Source organism: Moschus berezovskii, chromosome 25, assembly GCF_049115385.1.
Source record: "Moschus berezovskii isolate FMDL1 chromosome 25, NW_MosBer_1.0, whole genome shotgun sequence".
NCBI classification, from domain to species: Eukaryota; Metazoa; Chordata; class Mammalia; order Artiodactyla; family Moschidae; genus Moschus; species Moschus berezovskii.
Genome location: NC_142484.1, coordinates 22,459,410 through 22,477,728, shown reverse-complemented (window position 1 = coordinate 22,477,728; position 18,319 = coordinate 22,459,410). Strand labels below are relative to the sequence as shown.

The window sequence follows — 18,319 nt, the reverse complement described above, 5'->3', positions numbered from 1 at the left end:
TCCAAGGTGCTAACTGACAAGTTTCTGTTTCGTATCAGGAAGGCTCTGAGACATGCTCAGCACAGTTGTCCTCTCCCTCCTTTCTGGTAGGTTCTCTCTTGGCTTTTGTTTACCCTCCTTTTGTTTCACTTTAATTTCCTTTATCTCCTTAGCTGGGTGTTTACATCTCCCCAAACTCTAAGGGTGCTTCAGACCTGGTTCTGGGTTCTTACTTTTTTTTTTCACTTTTGATGTCTATATTCTCCCCAACAAGAATAGCAAATAGTATCTATATGCTGATGGCTCTGAAAATTATACCTCCCCGCTCAGAAGCTGATTTCCCAGATCTGTGTTTATACATTCGATTGGTCTCTAGACACCTCTGCTTGGATGGCTTCCAGAGATCTCACACTCGGTGTGTCCCAAAGGGAACTCTCATCTGCCTCCAGAACTCTTCACCCTCAGGCCTCTCCATTTCAGCAGATGACATCATTGCTCCCTCTGTTGCTCAGCCCAGAAATTGAGGCATGTCCTTGATGCTTCCCTTCCCTTTACCCCACATCCAGTCTACTAACAAGTCCTGTGATTCAACTTCCAAAATTCATCTCTAGTCCATCAGCCTGCTCTCATACGCATCTCCGTGCTCCTGGCTACACCTTTTCTCACCTGGGTTTCTGCAACAGCTGTCAAACCAGTCTCCCCATTTTCATGGCTCCCCACTCTGCTTAAGTTGACTGTATAATTTTTCATCTAAACCAAGTCACTTTCCACTGAGGAAAAGGGCATTATTTATGATTATACATAGATGGCAGGAATAAACAAACCGTCCTGGGTAAAAGAGAGCATGTATTTATCCTACCTGTCAGTCTAGCATACAAATTATATTCAGATCATTTCTCTTTCATGCTTAAATTATTCCATGGGTTCCCATTTCCCTCAGAATATAATCCAGTGTGAGCTGTCCCTGGCCACCCTCCAGCATCATCTCATGCCACACCCTCCCAGGCTCCCTGTCCCTTCATCTCATCAACAAGCCAAGCTTTTATTGGCACAGGACCTTTGCATATGACATTTTCTCTGTTCAGAACACTCTTCTGCTTGCTCTTCACATGACTGGCTGTTTCTCAGCTGTGGAGGTCTCCTGAGATCATTCTTTCTTGAGAGAGGACTTCCTGGTCATCCCGGCTGATCTACTCTGGTTATTTTGTACTTTTTGCCAATTTCAACATGTGGAATTGTTTTACTAATTTTTTGGTTTATTCTTCTGACTTCTTTTGGACTTTGTTTTGGTCCGTATTCATCCCTTTTATTATAGAATCAGTGAGAGAAGTGACCATTTCTTTCTTGTTTATATCTGAATACCCAGTCCTGGCATATAATAGAATTTTAACAGGTGCTTATTGGAAATTAATAAATGAATACTTGAATCCATGTATTGTTTTTTTTTCTTTCAAAGGAGGTCAGACTGGCTTTAAGAAACAGGAAGGAACGAAGAAAGTGGGAGAAGCTAAATAAGGAACAGTAGAATCAGGGGAAACAGGAGGCAGGGGGATCAAGGCACAAGGGATGATTGACCCCCAGGGGAGCAGAAACCTCTCTTGCTCTGCGGAAGGAAGGAAGGTGAAAAGTAGGGCTGGGGAAGCAGCACATTTGAGATGCAGGATATGGGACCTGCAGGAATTCAATTGTAGCTCCTCTTGATGTAGGTGACTGTCCCCAAGATTTGTCACACTCCAGGGTATTTGCCTGTTTTTTGGTCTGTCTTTAAAGGAAGTACATAGAAAACTCAAGGCTAAAGGCACATTTCTCCTGTTGTGTGCCATCCTTGCATCCACAGTGCCTGTCACAGAGCCTCACAGATAGTAGTTGCTTTATGAATATATGTTGAACGAATGAAGTCTGAGGAAAGGTAGGGTTCAAAAGAGGTCAGAACTGGTAGAGCGGTTTGAGAGTTGTAGAAAGTATGGATGTTGGATACAAATTTGGATGTGCAGAATGTGGCAATGAGTCACTTTGAAGTGACAATTAAATCTGTACTGATAACATACTAAATAGCAGCCAAAATGATATAATTTTATTTCATTATAAAATAGTCATGTATGGATGTAAGAGTTGGACTATAAAGAAAGCTGAGCGCTGAAGAATTGATGCTTTTGAACTGTGGTGTTGGAGAAGACTCTTGAGAGTCCTTTGAACTGCAAGGAGATCCAACCAGTCCATCCTAAAGGAAACCAGTCCTGAATATTCATTGGAAGGACTGATGCTGAAGCTGAAACTCCAATAATTTGGCCACCTGATGTGAAGAACTGACTCATTTGAAAAGACCCTGATGCCTGGAAAGATTGAAGGTGGGAGGAGAAGGGGACGACAGAGGATGAGATGGTTGGATGGCATCACCGACTCAATGGATTTGAGTTTGAATAAGCTCCGGGAGTTGGTGATGGACAAGGAAGCCTGGTGTGCTGCAGTCCATGGGGTTGCAAAGAGTTGGACATGACTGAGCAACTGAACTGAACTGAAAAATGTTTTTCTCTAGTGATACTTTGCACAATCCTTTACAGATATGAAAATTAGGAATCCTATGTGCAAGAAATTATTAGTCATTGCGGTAGCTGATAAGTCTTGAAGAAGGAATAAATATTTTGAATGTCTGAAGTTCTGTGTCGACTCTCTGAGGGGCAAGTTAGCAGAGAACACTGTGAGACTAAAGGAAGGCAAAAGTACACACTGGTTCTCTGACACTGAGACCCTTAGCCTGAAAGATGTGTTACTATTTATATACCACCAAGAAAAGTGTTACCATTTAAACTCAGAGGTAATGTTTTCTTATCACTGTGAATTTTTACACATTTTGAAGAGGTTCTTTTGGACTTAAATTTTAATCTTACTTCACTCTTGTGTATAAGCAAAAAGGAAAGTATACACAAAAACTAATCCTAAAGCAATGACAACCGTTTCATGAGTGCTTCCTGGTAACTGGGGCTTCCCTTGTGGCTCAGCTGGTAAAGAATCTGCCTGCAATGGGGGAGACCTGGGTTCAGTCTCTGGGCTGGGAAGATCCCCTGGAGAAGGGAAAGGCTACCCACTCCAGTACTCTTGCCTGGAGAATTCCATGGACAGAGGACCTTGGCGGGCTACAGTCCATGGGGTCACAAAGAGTCGGACACGACTGAGCGACTAAGCACAACACAGAAATTACCTGTGGGAGTGGGGTGGGGTTGGTGTAATCTCCCTTAGTCCTGAAGGGCTAGACGAGGGAGTGATTACAGATTCTGTGGGTGGGTGGGCAAGTGGGAGAACAGAGAGACAGGGACACAGAGAAGTGTGTGGAGAGGGGCGCTTGACAGGAGTTGTGCCTTTGATTGAGGGGCGCAGCCAGTCTACGGCGATCCTTCCCTGAAGAAGCTGTAGGACTGAATCAAAAAAAGCCCTTTCCCTCCTCTCCCCAGCTCCTGGCCAGGTTCCCTATTGTCCAAATCCAGCCAGGGCCAGAGCAAAGGGCTCAGTTGATATAGTCTGGACAGGCCAGGGTAGAAAGTGGGATGGTGAGTGAGTGGCTAGTGGGGCAAACAAGAAATACCCACACAGCTGGAAAAGCTAATCTCATAACTGGAGGATTTAGGGTAATGAACTTGTGTCCAAGGCTCTCTTGCAGTGTAATAGTGGTGTGAGGACTGCCTGCCTAGCCTCCCCTCCTAGGGCTCAAAGTCCAATGCTGACAAATGTTCCCAGTGTTTCAGTGCAATCAGAGGGCAAGGTGGCAGGACATGGAAAACAGTGGCTGTTGTCTGGACAGCATTGCAGCTGAGGCTAACTCTTACTATGTACTGATTCAAAACACTCTGGTTCTTCACGAGTACATATTATCTTAATATACCCAGTTTGCAGAGGATTCTCAGTTTAGGGGACTTTTAACAACAAGTGGATTTATTTTCTAAACTCTGCTTTCCATTGTGATTTTTCAAACGTTCGTCTTGATCCTTATCATCTGGGTCATTTTTATTATAAGTCTCTGCAGCACTGTTTCAAACTTCAGTATTCTATCTGCTTTAATGTTTTCCACCCCTCCCCTACTACCAACCTCGTTGTTGGCTACATTTGTAGCTGGAGGCACTTGGAGGGTGAGGGTCTAGACATCTCTTTCTCTATTCCTCCTGTTCCAGCAATGTGGAGGTGTGCAGAGAAGGCCAAGTTCTGAGGTGTCTTCCCACCACACCTCCCAGATCTTGCACTGGGAGATTTGCAAGGGTGGAAAGAGCCAATTGGCCTCATTCTGGTTAGGTGTGCTTCTAACTGATGCTGATATTCTCTGTCTAGGTGAGGGTCTCCAGGAGGTGGTGGGCATGTGGGCATGGTGGTGCTCCTGAGGTGAGTCCAGCTTCACACCACCCATCAGCCATGGGGGACCTTCCCAGAGAGGAGCAGGTCATCCACAATGGGTTCTGATGATGGTGCACATTCTAAGGCCCTCCCTAGCTGAGGTGTCACCTCACTTGGCCCAGCACTGCCTTTTCTCTAACCTCACTGGTCTTTCCAGCGGATTCCAGTGGACCCCCAAGAATGACCAGGGTCCTATTCTCTTCCTGCAGAGATGGCAGATGGGAAAAGACTCACCCCATCTCCTTCCTAGTCACACTCCACCACTGCCTTTTCAACTCTACTGGCATGGGCGCTCCATCTTTAGAAACTTCCAGAATATTCACAGCTCCTACACATGGAAACTCTCTCAAGAACTCACCACACTGCCCTCTGCTTGGATAGGGGCATCAGAATGAGCTGGTAGTGCCAGCAGCGAGCATGCACCCGGCTGAGATATGAACAGGCATTTTTGTTTTCTTCTTGGCGCCCTGAATCATTTTCCAGAAATCGCCTGCCTCCACAAATACTGCACTCCCTGGGAGACTGACAACCCTGCCGTCTCCCCGTCCCCTCCTCGGGCATCTCCTACGTGGACCAGAGGTGGGATGGTGGAGGGGGGAGGTTTGACTGTGGAGGCCAGCACTGCTGCCTCTTCGTCAGCTTTGGGAGCTTACGAGGTCTGGTGTTGCTTCCTGGATGCTTTCTCTAGGGGATGGGGCACTCGGAGCCACTGTCCTCAGCTGTGGGTGATGGAAAAGCAGCAGCACTCAACAGCCTGTTTGCACACCCAGGTGCCAAGGGAGTTCTTGCACACTTCTATACTTTCCCAGGTTCACTTTTCCAAATCTGTAATTACGGGAAAGAAGAGCCAGGTCCTCTCTGAGAACAGTGTGTTCGGTTTACACACACATTTATTACCTGTGGAGTCCTGTCAAACCACACTGTGTAAAACATGTTTGCAAAATCTCCTGTGAGTGACTCACTCGTATGTTTCCTGAAAGAACTGGGCAAGTGGACAAGAACTCAGGCTGGCCAGGGTGCCTCGTTCCTGAACCATCTGACCTGGGAGGAGCCAGTGCACTGAGACCTTCCTTTACTCTCTGCAGGGTGGACTTAGGACTGTCCAAAATAGTCTCACGTGGAGTCTGCACAAACCTCACTTCACCCTTCCAGTAAAGATGCCTACAGCACCCCTTCACCCTTCCGTTCACTCTTCAACCCCCCTCCATGCTCCCCCAGCACGCGCAGGAGCTGGGCCAGGCCCTGTGAGTCTGAGACAGACAAGACCAGTGCTCTCACATGAGGAACGTTCCACTGGAGAGTTATGATTAAGCTAATCAGTATTTAAGAGAATTGAATTAAAATGTATCGTACATTTATTTGTTTATGTGGCAAAACACGCAGTGTGAGCTCTATGACCTGAGGCTAAGAATCACAAGGCTCCATCCTCACAGACTAGATCTGAATTTCAGCTTTGCCACTGTGACAGGTAAGGGTAATAACATGCAAACATTATCATGGCAAGCTGTGATATGAAAAAGCAGAATATAAAATGATAGTATTATACCACCCTGTTTCGTTTATGTGTTCATATGTCTGTATCCACTTAGATAGTAGACTGGAAATATAAAGTTTCTACAGAGGTTCTTCCTGCCCCTTCCCCTCTCGTCCAGGCTTGGGAAATTAGTATTGCTTTTATTTTCATCTTTATCCTTATTTTATATTGTTCAAGTTTCCTTGCTGAAGGTGTTCATTCAGTGAGATTCATCAAGCCTGGCTGTGTTGAGGCTTTTCCTAGGCACTGAGTATGGTGGTGAAGAAAACCGACAACTTACTTCCCATCCTCACTGGGATGAGATAAGGAAAAAGAGCAAATGTCCATTTACACTGTAGTTTACATACATGTGCTTCTCTGTCTACACACACTCCCCCTCACAACATCACTAAATGTGCAAACACACACATACACATAAATAATGCACATGAATTAATAAAGATTATGATATGATACAAATTGATAACTGTGTCAGAGTCACAAGTAAAAATTCATAATGGAAAATAATAGGGAAAGGATGTCAGTAATTTCATGTTCCATATTCCATCTGTTAATAATCCTATTGTGACCTTTTGTTTTCCATATGATTTCTTTTTCTCTCAGGACTGTACCTCTTTAGGTGTTTAGGGTTAAACGCTGTGGTTTTTAGCAGTTGGCCTGGGAAACTACAGGCCCTACTAATTTCTGGAGAAAGAATTTTCCCCAAGATAAGAAATAGAAAATGTTCCATCTCTTCTGCAACTGCAAGAATAGCAAATAGAAGGTTATTTCTGTATCGACAAAGGTTATTTCTAACAAAGGAGATTTTTTTAATAACAACAAAAGACACATCAGAGACAGTCATTATGTTCTATGACAGCAACCCTCTAATATTTTATTTATAATTTAGATATTAATTTATGTCCTGAAGCAAAATTCTTTTCTGATGGAAGCTGTTAGACTGGAAAAGCAGATAGCTGGTTCATGCCAAGGCAAGAGCACAGAGCTATAGAAATCCTCACTATTCCTGTAGGGTGTGTAAGCTGGGCTGCCCTCCTGGACAGCAGAGTGACACTTCACTGTGAAACTAAGGGTATGCACACCAGCTCTGTCCCTATTTTGATACACATGGCACAACGCAGATATCATTTGTATTGATCTGACACTTAAAACATGACTGCTTGTCGGTTTATTTTTCTGGTTACTAATTTGTGCATCTCTTTGTGAGTTTATTTCTTATTGCATGTTGTCTGTAAACTATTTTTTTTCTAACACTTCATCCATTTTTCTATTGGGGCTTCCATCTTTTCCTTACTGACTCATAGAAGTTCCTTGTGGTTTTGAAATATTAATACTTTGCCATATTTTAAATATCATCTTTTCCCATTCTCTATCTACAACTATGTTCTTTTGTTGAAGTAATCAAATTCACCACTTCCTGATTTGGGGTTTGTGCCTTTGAAATTTAAGAATTTCTACACCATCTCTAGATCACAAATATATTCTTTGATATTATTTTTTATTAACTTTACAGTTTATCTTACATTTACATATTTTACATACATTATTACATACATTACATACACAACACTTCTGAAGTTGACTTATATATGTGTATTAGGTAAGGGCCTAATTTTCCGGGCAAGAATACTGTAATGGGTTGCCATTCCCTTCTGCAGGGGATCTTCCCAACCCAGGGATCGAACCTGGGTTTCCTGCATTGCAGGCAGATTCTTTACCATCTGAGCCATCAGGGAAGCCCTATTAGGTAAGGGCCCAGCTTCATTTTTCTCTTTCCAAAACTATCAAACCATCCTATCTTCAATGACTTGTGATGTCTTCTTGATCATATATTATACATGTGGCACTAACTCTCACTCTATTCTGTCCCATTGGTCAATGTGTCTTTAGTTGAGCAAATACTATTTTTATTACTGTATTTTGCTGTTTATCTTAACGCCTGGTATGGTAAGTTCCTCTTCTTAATACCTTCCTTTTTTGAGGCTGACTTTTTTATGCATCGACTTTTATTTCTGTATATGAATTTTGGAGTAATCATTTTCTGTTCCTGAAAAATTCAACTGAAATCTTCAGTATTACATGTGTGGATTAATCTGGGGTCAAATTAACATCCTTAATGTTAAGTCATCCCATCAGTGAGCTAGAAACTTCTCTCCATGTTTGAATCCTCTTTTAAGGTGTTTGTTAGTGGTCTGACACCTTCTCCATTGCAGTTCTGTGAATTACTGGTGAAAGTAGTTGCTAGGAATTATATAGTTTTGCTGCTACTATGAATAGTTTATTGTTCTGGTCATGTTTTCTATTTGGGTATTTCTACTATGGAAAAACCTGTTGGTTTTTGGATCAAGTGGGCCATCTTATTAAATTTACCTATTAATTGGAGTAATTTGTTGATTTTGAGGTTCGGGGAGTTGATGATTATAGTAATAGAAATGATGACAGCTTTCATCTCTGCCTTTCCAACCCTTATATCTCTTCCTTCTTTTTATTTTCTGTGCCTTGGCCAGGGCTTCCAGAACTGTGTTAGACAATAGTGGTGATAGTGGGCATTCTTTGCTCATTCCTGATTCTTCAAGTGATGGGCTAAAAGTTTTTCCATTATAAAATCTGTTAATGCTATGAAATTAATTTAATTTTAACTTTATTTCATCTTAATTTTATAAAGTTAAGAAGGTTTCCTTTAAAATGTAATTTTCTAAAAGATTTTTCTCTCTCTTTTAAAAAAATTCTTCTTATTTTTGATTTGTTATGTTAGTTTCTGTATACAGCAAAGTATATCAATTGATATATATCCACTATTTTTTACATTCTTTCCCCATATAGGTCATTGCAGAGTACTAAGAAGAGTTCCCTCTGCTATACGGTAGGTCCTTATTTATCTATTTTATATACAGTATTATGTGTCTGTCAATCCCAGTCTCCCAGTTTATTCCTCCTCACCCCTTGCTTTATCCCCTGGACACTACAAGGTTTTTTCCTTGTAGTTTTTTCCCTACATCTGTGACTCTGTCTTAAAGGATTTTTTAAAAGAAACATAACTTCAGCTTTATCAAGCTCTCCTTTTTTAAAAATTTATTTATTTTAATTGGAGGCTAATTACTTTACATTATTGTATTGGTTTTGCCATACACTGACATGAATCAGCCCCGGGTGTACACATGTTCCCCATCTTAAACCCCCCTCCCACCAAACTCTCCTTTTTTGATCAATCAAGATAATATTATTTTTCTTCTTTAGCTAATAATGGGATGAATTACATTAATTGTAGTCATAATGTTGACCAATTCTTGCATTCCAAGAGGAAACCTCACTCAGTTATGAGGGAGTTTTAATGCTCATATTTGGTTTTGTAACACTATGCTCTGAATTGTTTGCACTTTAGAGGTGAAATGGGACTATTGTTTTCTTGTATTGCACGTCTCTTACTTTAGAATCAAGTTACTCTACTTCTTTAAAATGAGCTGAGCATCTCTACTCTTTTTTTTTTAAATTCATTTATTTGGAGCTTATAATTGCTTTACAATATTGTGTTGTTTTCTTCCATACATCAACATGTATCAGCCATAGGTACACACATGTCCCCTCCTTGAACCTCCCTCCCACCTCCCACCCCATCCCTTCCCACTAGGTTGTCACAGAGCACCCACCAGATTTGAGTTCGATGGGTTAGTTTTCTACACCATCCTGTGTAACATACTATTAACTGTCCCCTGAGATTTTAGCAGACTCTCCTGGAAAACCACCGGCCTTAGTAGGGGATATTGGGGAGAAGAGAGCTGTGATAGCCACTTTTGCTTATTTAATACTTAACTAACTTCCTAAAGACATCTATGCCTCTTTGCAACAACAACAAAAAGGTGCTTACTTACAAAGTTTGACGCTGTTTCTTCATCTAAATGAGCAAATGATGTGCCACCATGAGTTGATGAAATGGAGATCTGAGGTTCCACATTAAGTTTAACTTTGAACCAGGAAAGAGGAATTCAGATTAATCTCACTCACTTGGGTCGGTGTGGAGAGTCTACCTCTGGCTTTAACCAGCTCAGAATAATGCTGCTGAAGAGCTTTTATGCTGAGATACTAGTCATTGCAAAGGGTTTCATGTTGTGCTGTGTTGTAGCTGTTGTTGGCATTGACTATTGTGGCTTCTGCCAGAATTCACTGGGTGTACATGCATGAACTGTGGGTGTTGTCTTACCTGTGAGTTGCCAGCACTTTGCTGAGGGGAGAAATGTGGTGGATCTGGTCTCCTAGATGGTTGTTTCCAGGTCTGGAGTGACTGGCGTCAAAGTCGGTCTTTCCTTATGACACCAGCAGTCAGTGGAGGCTGTTTTCCTACACTCTTGGACCAGGGGCAGAGTGAGGAGCCCCCAGAGCAGAGATGACCCCCCTCATAGCAGGTCATCTCAGAATCAGGGAGCTGCTGCCCTCAACCAGATAAACAGAGATCCTCAGGAAGCTCAGAGCAGCTGTGACATATGTTTCCTTCTTCTGATGTGTCAATTCCAACCCTCAAATGTCTTTTCTTTTTTTGAGAAAAACAAAGCAAAACATGCAGCCATATATTCAACAATGTACACAGGGGTAATAATTCCTTCAGTGCTATTTTCTTTTAATCTCCCTGGTGAACTGAAGGATGAAGAGGAGGGAAGCCAGCCTTTCTGGCCCTAAAGCTGTGTTTCTTTTCCTTTTGGTAAACTGTGAACTTCACAGGCCTGTCTCTCTCTCTTGGTGCTATCTAGTAGAATTCCAGGGTTTGGCTTTAGAGAAGCTACACACTCTCCCAACTGCCAGTGTGAGGAGAGACTATCCTCTCTTCTCCTGCAGCTGCAACAAATACAGGTGTTTTTTCTATACCACAAACTTTGGGACCTAGGCCTCAAGTGTTATTCAAGATAGGGTATCCTGTGGGGTTTTGTTTTTTGTTGCAAAGCTTTGGTGTTCTTCTCTTCCACTTATTATAACAGAAAATGAAGGTCTCTTAAACCTCTCAGTAGTCTTATCACACACGGCTATTAGGGGAGGGGTACTTTGGCCACCTCATGAGACGAGTTGACTCACTGGAAAAGACTCTGATGCTGGGAAAGGTTGGGGGCGGGAGGAGAAGGGGACGACGGAGAATGAGATGGCTGGATGGCATCACCGACTCTGTGGACATGAGTTTGAGCGTACTCCGGGAGTTGGTGATGGACAGGGAGGCCTGGCGTGCTGTGATTCATGGGGTCGCGGAGAGTCGGACACGACTGAGCGACTGAACTGAACTGACCTTCTAATTTATTATATAAACCAGGTCTCTTTCAAAAATAAAACAATTTGCTAATTGTCACTCACTGTTAACTATTAATCAGAGACAACAGACACTAACAGAGACCATCTCTGCAAACCAGGACACAACTTCACACGGAGACTCCTGGGAAATCCCTTTAAGGCCTGAAGATTCTGAAATCGCCATGACAGGATGGTTTTCTTTTGGGGGACAAACAAGTGAAAAGAGCTGACCGCCCCTGTTGTCTATTGTTCTAAGCATGGCCCTGCAAGGAACTGGGTGTTCCTTCTGGTAAGACTGAGTGCCTTAAGCAACAAGGAAGAGAACTTGCAATGCTTGACTTGGTGTCTAGAAATTGTTTGCTTTGTCTCTAATGATTTTATCAAATAAGAAATGACTGGAATGATACCAGAGAGTGGGAAGTGGAACTCCAGTATCGAATGTCTCCAAACAGAGTCAAAGAGTTGCAAAAGAATGTGATCACTGGCCCATGATTTCTGCCCCGAGGAAGGTAAAAGGGATGTGGATATCACAGCTCCCCTCTATGGAGCAGCCCCAGGGCATGTTCAGGGCCGATGACTATAGATGGTTTGACAACATCCCCTCTCCCCACCACGTCTGCTCCTGGGACCAAGTCAGCTAAGCTAGCTCAGGGACCTAGACTACCCCAACCTCAGGGAACCCCAACTTTCCCAAGGAGTATAAGTTCTGTTGAGAATATTTAAATATTGCTTAGCTTTGCTTTGGATAAAAGCCAAACAGAACAATCCTTTAGACAGTTATCTGCCCTACATGTTCACCTCATTATACCTACAGGAAGTAAAATATGTCCTAGACCCAGAAAGAGGCATCATCCTATTTCTGAGAGGTTCTACTCTAAGACAGGGTTTCTCAGGTGGCTCAGTGGTAAAGAATCCGCCTGTAATTCAGGAGACATGGGTTCGATCCCTGGGTCAGGAAGATCCCCTGGAGAAAGCAATGGCAACCCACTCCAGTATTCTTGCCTGGAGAGTCCCATGGACAGAGGAGCCTGGTGGGTTATAGTCCATGGGATCCCAAAGAGTTGGAAAAAACTGAGAACCTAAGCCCACACACCCTTCACAGCAAATGTCAATACACTACTGTGGGGGATGAAAAACACGTTTGCCACTGGAGTGAGACTTGAAATGGAAAGAAAAGGTCCAATATGCTACATTCTGAAAAGTGCAAGATTGCACAATCTAGGAAAATTAGATGTGATTGAGGAATAACTCTGTTGTTTTGGATGCTGTGTTCTGGTCAGGGGGGATTTCCCAAACGTTCTTTCCTTCTTTCTTTGCTGCCATCCCGTTTCTCATTTGTTGCACTGGCCAAGTGTCAGTATATAAAGCATTGGCCCTTTCTCCCAGGCAGGCAGCACAGGCAGCTCAGCAGGAGGTGAGAGGCCAAAGGTGAGGAGGTAGAACTCGCCAACACTTTTCCTCTTTGGAGACTTTCTTTTTAGCAGCATTCTTGTGCGCAGCCCAACTTTGCTTCCTTCCTTTATCTACTGTTCTGACCATTAGAATCCACCAGATGTGAGCACTTCAGGGAGGAGGGCTGTCCTTGTCTGCTTCTCCTGTGCAGGCAGTGATGGGGCCAGCAGGTGGTCCACAAACACCTGTGCCTTGTTCACCTCGTCTCATATCACAGAGAGGCCGCATGAACAGACGCCTCATGCCTTTGGGAAACTTGAAGTGCAGCTGGGTTTCAGGCCTGATAGAGGATGACTGGACTGGAAAGTGGTTTATGCTAAAAGCCTGTTGCAATCCTTCACACAGGAAATCATTGGGATTCCAAGATTTCATATGGAAATGAGAGCTGGATCCTCTGTGTTACAACCTATGGTCTATCTATCTATCAAGAAAAATTCAGAGGGATTTATGTTTGGAATGTAACAGTGTATCCACATTACAACCTAGCCCCAAGACCTGTCATTCTTGGTTGAGTCCGTTCATCTCTCTGTTGCAGGATGAACCTTTCCACGGGCATCATTTTCTGCTTCCTGATCCTGGGCGTCAGCAGCCAGGGATGGGGGACATTCCTCAAGGAAGCTGGTCAAGGTAAGGACCAAAGGATGGGCTAGGGGAGGCTGTGTCTGCTTCCCCAGGATTCACCTGAGCAGAGGCCACATCCCCAAAGGGCAAAGGCCACAGGTGGGCAGAAATGGAGCTTGGTTTGCATGGTAGCACTTCCGGAGGCTTTTCTGGCCATCTTTGCACTCTTTTGGGGGATCCTCAAGCCCGAGGTCATATAAAGTTTGAGCCCGGACTTTCAGCAGGAGTGAGGAAGACATCTGTGGGTGGAGAGGGAGGGCGCATGTTCCCAAAATACCAGTAAGGCTCTGTTGCCGCCTCGTGGGCAACTAGAGATGGCTCATTTCCAAGTCTCTTGTAGCAAATAAGTGGGTGCAACCACTGAATACTTATAACTAAAGTACCTGATTTTTTAGTACCTGATAGGGACTGTCTAAGAGCTTTATGTATAGGAATCGACTCGTTTTCCTCCTCAGGGTTTAATTCTAGAGTCCTGCAAGGTAGGGACCATTACCCTTTATCAGAAACCTGCTGCTCCAACAGATTAAGATAGGTTCCAACATCCTCCAGCAGAGCAGGATGGAACTCAGCATCCTGAGGCCTTGCTGTTAACTTCGGCCCTTCTACTGCCTCCCAGACAAGAGTACACGTGGAGGGTGAGGGGTCTGTGAACACACGTCCTGCTCTTTATCTGAGCAGATGGCAGAGAGTGGGGGTTGCTGCCTTTGGAAGGAAACCCGATAGAGTTCCCCTCCCCACAGTAAATGGCAGCATGAGTTTCCGCGATGACGGTTCTGCTGAGGCTGAGACCTGGAGAGAATCCCATAGCAGGAGACACAGACCTCACTAGCCAGAGCAAACTGGCCATCATTTACTTCCCAGAACTATTTGGTGTTATTATTTTTCTGTATAATTACTGAATAATTGTTTTACGAGTTTGCTCTTAATTCCATCTAAATTCACACAGCCCAGATAAAAGTATCTTTTCGTCTCTTAGGTCAGTGTTGTTCAAGGGGCACTCTAGGATGACTTGCATGAGCATCACCCGTGGTCTGGGTGCTTTGTGGAAAGCAGGTGGCTGGATCCACACACGGTCCCTTCCCTGAACCACAGTCCCTGGGGCCCCCTGCAAATCTGTCCATTTAAGCTCCCCACTTGATTCTGTGCACAGTCGATATTGAGAACCACTAGCTGGCTTTGCACCCAAGGGGCAAATGTCGTGCATTTGGAAGTGCTTATCAAGCAAGTCTAGACTCCAGGGAACTCTTTAAATCTGTAACTCAGGGTGAATAGCTATAGTAAGAATATCATAGCCCTCAACAAAACTACAAACTTCCCTGGTGGCTCAGACGGTAAAGTGTCTGCCTACAATCCGGGAGACCCAGGTTTGATCCCTGGGTCAGGAAGATCCCTTGGAGAAGGAAATGGCAACCCACTCCAGTACTCTTACCTGGAAAATCCTGTGGATGGAGGAGCCTGGTGAGCTACAGTCCATGGGTCGCAAAAAATTGGACACGACTGAGCGACTTCACTTTCTTTCTTTTAACCAAACTATTTTTCTGAACACTGGAAATAGCTAATACCTAAAATAAAGATAAGTTATCTCACAGAGATATTACATAAATTATGATTATAATCCACGTTATATATTCCTCTTTTCCCTAATGAGCAATCTTTTAAACCTCTGCCATTTTATTCTATCTGGGTTGGGTTTTTGTCCATGCCTGCCTGATCTTCATCCTACTTTATTTTTTTGCCCTGTTCTTCTAAGGACCAGAGAGGTGATAGTATAGTGAGCATCTACAATGTTCTATAAACTCAATCTGTATTTCCTCAGTTCTTCTGCATAACCACCCTGAGGGAGGCAATACTCCTCCATTTTACTGGAGAGGACACTGAACTTTAGAGCTGGTGGGTCAGTTGCCTTTTTTCTGCATCTGATTATCCTGTTTCTCAAAGCCCTCTTAGGGAACTCACCTTTATCACCTGCTGATTTAATTCTGACGGTTGCCCATGTGCAAACATGCGTTGAGTATTCAGATGTACTCAAACCTGAGTTAGTCCCCAGGGCTGGATTTCGACCAGGCTGGGAGTATCCTGTATCCACAGCCTTTCTCAGTATTGTCTTTCTTCTCAAGCTCTGGTCAGAGCCTTTCCTGCTCATTTCCAGGTGGAGGTTCATTGTATAAGCAAACATCCCTTAAAGAAAGAGCATTAACCTCTTCTTCACACACATCACACACCTCCAGAAACAAAGTTCCAACAGACTTAGAATGAAATCAAACAGAATAAAGCTCGCACCAAGTGTGATACTCACAACTTCAGGGAACTAAGTGAGAAGCAAAGAAGTATTCATTTCAAGCCAGTATAATAATCTCCAAGGGCTTAGTCGAAGGCTGAAACCTGGATTCAGTGGGAAGAAATGTTTTATTTTTCTTTCACCAAAACACGATCACATTCATCTTATCATTTTCTTTTCCTCCCAGGGGCTAAAGACATGTGGAGAGCCTACTCTGACATGAAAGAAGCCGACTACAGAGGTGCAGACAAATATTTCCACGCCCGCGGAAACTATGACGCTGCCCAAAGGGGACCGGGGGGTGTCTGGGCTGCTAAAGTGATCAGGTACCAGGGTCCCTGGGGATGCAGGGATGGGTGAGCAGAGCTTGGCTGCCTTGGACAACCTGGAGGGGCCAAGCCCTGGAGAACTTTCCTGTAGGCTGTTAGCCCTCCTCCTCTTACCCACCGTCCTGCTCTGTGCCCAGTGTGAGGTCTGAGTGGCTGAAGAGCAGAGCAAGCTTGGTGGGACAGGCAACCCTCCACCCTCCCCCTATGGGTGCTGTTCCCCCAGCACAGGGCTGAGGTGGGCTGAGCCCAGGGAGCCTCAAGGTTGTAGCCCCTCTTTCCTTGGCTCCTCTCAGAGTCATTGATCCCTTGCAAACAGGAGAGATGGGGAGGGTGGGGCTGTGGCTCATAGTCCTGGATTGATCCCCTCCCCACCCTCCTCGTTTCCAGTAACGCCAGAGAGACGATTCAGGGAATCACAGACCCTTTGTTTAAGGGTATGACCAGGGACCAGGTACGGGAGGACTCGAAGGCCGACCAGTTTGCCAACGAATGGGGCCGGAGTGGCAAAGACCCCAACCACTTCAGACCTGCTGGCCTGCCTGACAAGTACTGAGCTGCCTCTCTCTCTGCTCAGGAGACGGGACTGTGAGTCCCCAAGGGCAGGGACACTGACTTAGAGAGTTCTCTGTCCTCAGAAAGCAGCAGATCTAATAAATGCTTAAGGGATGGAACACTGCGACTGTGTGTCATTCTTGGCTGTAAGGACAGCCTGTTAGTTCCAAGGGGTGATGGCCAGATACCCACGTGAAGGCTGAGCCTGTGCCTGTGTGTTTGGTTCTGGGACACAACCTCAGCATCATTCAGGACAGACCCCTCTCCAGCCTTCCCCTAATGAGACCTGCTCCCTCTCCAGGCCCCTCTGGTTACACTGGGGCCATTTCCAGGCCCTTCCCGGTCCAGGCCTTCTCACTCCCTGCAGCTGTGTCCTGTCCCCTTTGCTGTCCCCAGATCTAGTCCCCTCGCTCGTCCTCGGTGCTCTCTGTCGGGGGCACGGACACGGTCACAGGAGGACTGGATGGTGGAATCCTGCTTCAGAAACTGCCTCCTTGATCTAGTAGCAGCACCTGCAAGTCCAACTATGAACCAATTTCCATCTGTGCATCCAGAACCGCCTCCAGTGCTGCTTCCCTTCCCTCTATTTTCCTTGCCTTATACAAGTTCCCAGGAATAAACATGTCAAGAAGAGGAGGAATAGTGACAACATCAAAATTTAGAGCCAGGCGGCTTTGTTTGCATTGGATCTGATTCATGTCCTTGAGAGGAAGTCGTTTTCCCCTGCTGGTCCTTTCGCAACCCAGGGAAGCCAGCAGCGGTTACTTCTTATTGAGGAAAACAGTGTCTCTTATGGAAGTGAGTTGGGTCTGTTAGAGCACAGGAATTATGAGTGACTCTGTAAATCGTAACCGTGCTAAATATGTAAACACATACATACACATAAATAATGCACATGAATTATAGAGTTTACGATCAAATAAAAGTTGATAAATGTATCAGAATCACAAGCAGAAATTCATAATGCAGAATAAAAGGGTGTATTATGAATCAACTCATAATGGATGTCAGTAATCTTCATGTTCCGTATTCCATCTGTTGTTCAAGTTGCTCAGTCACTCAGTCATGTCGACTCTTAGGGACCCCATGGACTGCAGCACGCCACGTTTCCCTGTCCTTCACTATCACTTGGCGTTTGCTCAAACTCGTGTCCATTGAGTCTGTGATGCCATCCAACCATCTCATCCTCCGTGGCCCCCTTGTCCTTCTGTCCTCAGTCTTTCCCAGCATCAGGGTCTTTTCCAGTGAGTCAGCTGTTCGCAGCAGGTGGCCAAAGAATGGAGCTTCAGCATCAGTCTTTCCAATGGGTTGATTTCCTTTAGGATTGACTGGTTTGATCTCCTTTGATCAAAGGATTGACTAAAAGAGTTTGATTTGCTGTCCAAAGGACATTCCATTTTCCGTCTGTAAGTATTCCATATTCCATCGGTTAATAATCCTATTCTCACCTTTTCTGTTCCATCTGATTTCTTTTTCTCTCAGGACTGCACCTCTTTCAGGGTTGAACAGTGTGTTTCTAGCACTTAGCCTTAAAGACTATAGGCCCTACTTATCTCTGGAGAAAGAAGTTTCCTCAAGATAAGAAATAGAAATGTCCTGTCTCTCCTGCAGCTGCAAGAATAGCAGATAGAACAAAAACTGTATCTACAAAAGTTATTTCTAACTAGGGAGGTTTTCTTTTTTTATAACAACAACAACAAAAGAGATATCAGAGATTGTTACTATGTCCTGTGAGAGCAACCCTGCCATAAAATATTTAGTTTTCTTAAGACATTAATCTGTGTACTTGAAGCAAAATTATTTTTTGATGCAAGTTATTAGACTGGAAAGGCTTCCTAAGTAACTCAGTGGTAAAGAACCCGCCTGCCAGTGCAGAAGACATGGGTTCGATCCCTGGGTCAGGAAGATCCCCTTGAGAAGGAAATC

The 18,319-nt window shown here is 44.3% G+C and overlaps 1 protein-coding gene across 1 annotated transcript; it reads left to right on the top strand.

Annotated features, from left to right (window-relative positions):
* The first annotated feature begins 12,516 nt into the window (after window positions 1-12,516).
* LOC129548997 (serum amyloid A-3 protein) lies at window positions 12,517-16,503 on the top strand. Its single transcript, XM_055415997.2, has 4 exons — window positions 12,517-12,589; window positions 13,149-13,240; window positions 15,700-15,838; window positions 16,229-16,503. Exons 2-4 carry the CDS (start codon window positions 13,150-13,152, stop codon window positions 16,392-16,394), a joined length of 396 nt encoding a protein of 131 aa, XP_055271972.2. The 5' UTR covers window positions 12,517-12,589; window position 13,149; the 3' UTR covers window positions 16,395-16,503.
* The last annotated feature ends 1,816 nt before the right edge of the window (window positions 16,504-18,319 follow it).

Coding starts and splice junctions, on each gene's coding strand:
- LOC129548997 (XM_055415997.2), top strand. CDS start 13,150: ATGAACCTTTCCACGGGCATCATTTTCTGCTTCCTGATCCTGGGCGTC. Junction 13,241..15,699: donor CCTCAAGGAAGCTGGTCAAG/GTAAGGACCAAA, acceptor TTTTCCTCCCAG/GGGCTAAAGACATGTGGAGA. Junction 15,839..16,228: donor TGGGCTGCTAAAGTGATCAG/GTACCAGGGTCC, acceptor CCTCGTTTCCAG/TAACGCCAGAGAGACGATTC.